General features: G+C 37.1%; 1 protein-coding gene across 1 annotated transcript; it reads right to left on the bottom strand.

Annotated features, from left to right (window-relative positions):
- Positions 1-943: 943 nt before the first annotated feature.
- GCNT1 (glucosaminyl (N-acetyl) transferase 1) lies at positions 944-2,261 on the bottom strand (the record flags this gene model as incomplete). The annotated part of the gene is made up of 1 exon (XM_015814474.1): positions 944-2,261. A coding segment is annotated over one exon (1,305 nt), but the record flags the coding sequence as incomplete, so codon positions are not given.
- Between the last annotated feature and the right edge of the window lie 1,168 nt (positions 2,262-3,429).

The raw sequence follows: 3,429 nt of genomic DNA, 5'->3' as shown, positions 1-3,429 counted from the left end.
TCTTTGTTCTGCTGGTGACTAAGAACTGAAAGACATTAACTCCTCCCCTCCTGAAGAGAAAAGCTGATGCAGTTAGCCTAAAAGCACGGCTTAAAAAGGACTGTTTTTTAGTTTAGAAGATTCAAATATTTCTAGTAGCAAAAATAATGATAGAAATTATCATGAATTAACATTTCTACTGATTTGTTTTGTTCTTCCTTTATGGAAAAGTGACAAATGGTCTAGCAAGCAGCAAACATAAATGCCATAAAGTTATATTAAAATGAACACAAACAGGCATACATTTTATTTCCCTGAGAATATTTTAACTGGGAGGCTTCTGCTACATTTCGGTAGAGAAAACCTCTATACAAAACTGAAGACTAGAGTCTATCCAAAAAATTAAGTCTAGAAAAAAAAATCTTCCATGTGTTTTGTGTATATGTATGTACATGTAAATATTGCTGGTACAGTTTAAAGGGGGGCAGAATTCAATAATTTGACTATAGAGACATAAATATACTTCAACTTCCATTTTCATAATCTCATAAATTTCTGTTAATCTGAGACCTTATTCCACCATGGTACTTAGTTTTTGCCTCCTTACTGTCCTCAAAATTGTCCATTTTCCACTAAGGAAAGTAATCTTAATGGCTGCACAATCTAAGGATCAAGATTATTAGAATTCTTTAAAATATACAGAGGAGAGGTGAACAGCGTGCAAATCTTTGAGTTGTAAACTGGAGGATCTTGTTTCAGGCCTAAAATCATCTGGCTTTTTGCAAGATAATTTTTGTGACAAAACTATCTTAGAAAAAAAAATAGAATTAAGAAAACTCAGGGGACATAATCAGCTAGATAATCACTCTACAAGCTTTGTTTAAAAACAAAAAAGAGGTCTCATATTCTCCATCTCTTTTCTGCCAATTTAATCAAATGACGAAGACATGTACCATTTTAAAAATAACACCAGCATGTTAGTGTCTGCGTTGATGTAGCATTTTGTCTCGTAAATGTTCTTCCAAACACTGAATTGCAAAAGGATCAACATCAGTATCAAACTTGTTGGCAAAGAAATGATGTTTCCGTAACATCCAGCTCAAGTCTCCGACTCCAAAGACACATACAGAACGGACGTGAACTCCATTGCAAGGGGGGTAAGGAGCACCCTTGGATACATCCCCCTCAAAGTAGTGCCACTTCACAAACCGGGCAACTGCATTCATATCGGAAACATCGTATTTGCCACTGGCGGAGACGGCACTGGGAACTTCAGGGATTCGCTGAATTGTTGCCCATAAGTATTCATCAGGACTGTATGTGTCTTTAGCCCATTCTATAAAAGCAAGAATTTTGCTATTCTCTAATATATATTCCACAAACTTCCTACTAACAACAAAATAGGCACTTCCAGAGAAAATGGGTGTGTTGAGAGGTGGGTGCTGTTTGTCTATCCCTGTGTTTTTTATCTTGCCATCAATTACTTCGTGATGTTTCTTCCACCTCACCTCTTTGTTTGAAGGCATTTTTTCCGTTTCTAAGCTATTTTCACCGTTGAGGGCTTTCAACTTCTCCACTATTTCTTGATTGGTCTTGATTGGGAAATCCATACCGCAGAGATTGATTAAGTACTTCCAGCTCACATTCATCCTATAGAGATCCTTCATGCAGTTGAGGTCAGCTTGTACCCGGCTCCATGATGCATACACTACACTTTCCAATTGGCTGGCAATGAAGACATTATGAAAACATGATGCAATCCCTTTTACAGCTGCCAAGAAAGACTCTGGGGACTTTTTGTCAACATGAATGCAGTAATAGTTCTGAGGAACATATATGATTCTCAGAAGTCTCTCAAGCATATTAATTTTATGATAAGCCACTATTGAATATGCAATGGGAAATTCTGCTTCTTCTTGGCTAAGAGGTTCCATAATATATTTTCGCTTCTTAATAAAGGAGGCGCAATCAATTGTCATGTTGATATAGTCATTTGGAGTTATTTTTGGGGTTCTCCTAAAGGAGACTGTTAACAGCTCAAGCTTTACCTTTTGAATTTCCGCTGTGTCACCTTCCAGTATCTTGGAACAGTTTACTGCATTAGGATATTCACCAGTCAGTTCCAAATGCTCATCATCTTGATAGGTTGGTTTCTGATGAACTATAATATAAGACCAGATTCCAACTGTACAAAGTAACACCCAAAGAGGCTTAAACCGCAGGATAGCACAGTGACGAAGTTTCCTCCTTAGCATTTCAGACAACTTTTGGATCCTTTCAGATATTTAAGGGACTTTCTCTGTACACATGATTAAGTTCCAGCCGTGTGGAGTTCTGTTAGCATTTCTCATTGATAGATTCCTATAAATGAAAAGGAAGATAAAGTCAGGGAGAACCAGCTCTTTTCTCTATAATCTGCTGTAAATCTGCAGATCCACCTATCTTTATCTTGTTATTCAGCTGAATGAGGACCTAGAAATAGTAATAGCACTTAGACTTATATACTGTTCTATAGAGCTTTAGAGCAGTCTCTGAGCAATTTACAATGTCAGTGTATTGTCCCCAACAATCTGGGTCCTTGTTTTACCAATCTTGGAAGGATGGAAGCTGAGTCAATCTTGAGTCTGTTAGGATCGAACTCCAGGCTGTGGGCAAATCTAACCACTGTGCCACCAGGGCACTTTTAAATATGTGTTATGAAAGACATCTTTCATAACACACATTTGACAGACTAATGCTGGATCATTAACATTTAACCCACAGGTATGGTATGTACACTGACAGACACACATAAATTCAAACCTAGATATAAGCTTGTTATTCATAACTTTGCTTTACATTTCTGCATACTTGGTTTCCCCTTTAAGAGGGAAAAAAAGAGAAAGTGGTAAGCAAAAGAAACTGAAGATAGAATAGAAAAACATATCTAAAATCAAAATACAATTCAGCATACTTCTCCATACCTTTCTAAGCCTGCAAACCATCCTTGTTTCCATCGTATCTATACAATTTCATGCATTTCTTTTTTTCTTTAAACTCTTTTTGAGGACCATCAACTCCTTCCAATCACATCCATGAACCATCTCTTTTGTGAGATTCCCTAACTACCTGCAGATTTCAGGTGCAATTCAAGATACTGGTTGTCCCCTACAACCAGGATATTTGAAGAAGCATCTATCTTCTTGTTCACCCAATAAGATCAGAAGGTTCTGCCTATTAGAACAGCCATCTGAATAGAGCCAAGAAGTAGGTCTTCCAGACACTGTACCTGTCATTTGGAATAGAATCCTCTCCATCATATAAATAGAATAAATGAATAAACATTTCATTTTCTTGGCTTTCCCCTACCTTTTAAGCCATATATTGATTTTATCATCCAGGCTTCATTCATTCTCTCTATATCAACGAACCATCCTAGTGTATTTATTTCACTCATGTCTGTGCCGGTCT

The sequence above is a fragment of the Protobothrops mucrosquamatus genome, unplaced genomic scaffold (genome assembly GCF_001527695.2).
Source record: "Protobothrops mucrosquamatus isolate PMUCROS unplaced genomic scaffold, P.Mucros_1.0 scaffold254, whole genome shotgun sequence".
Taxonomy (NCBI): domain Eukaryota; kingdom Metazoa; phylum Chordata; class Lepidosauria; order Squamata; family Viperidae; genus Protobothrops; species Protobothrops mucrosquamatus.
This window is presented reverse-complemented; position numbering and strand designations above follow the sequence as displayed.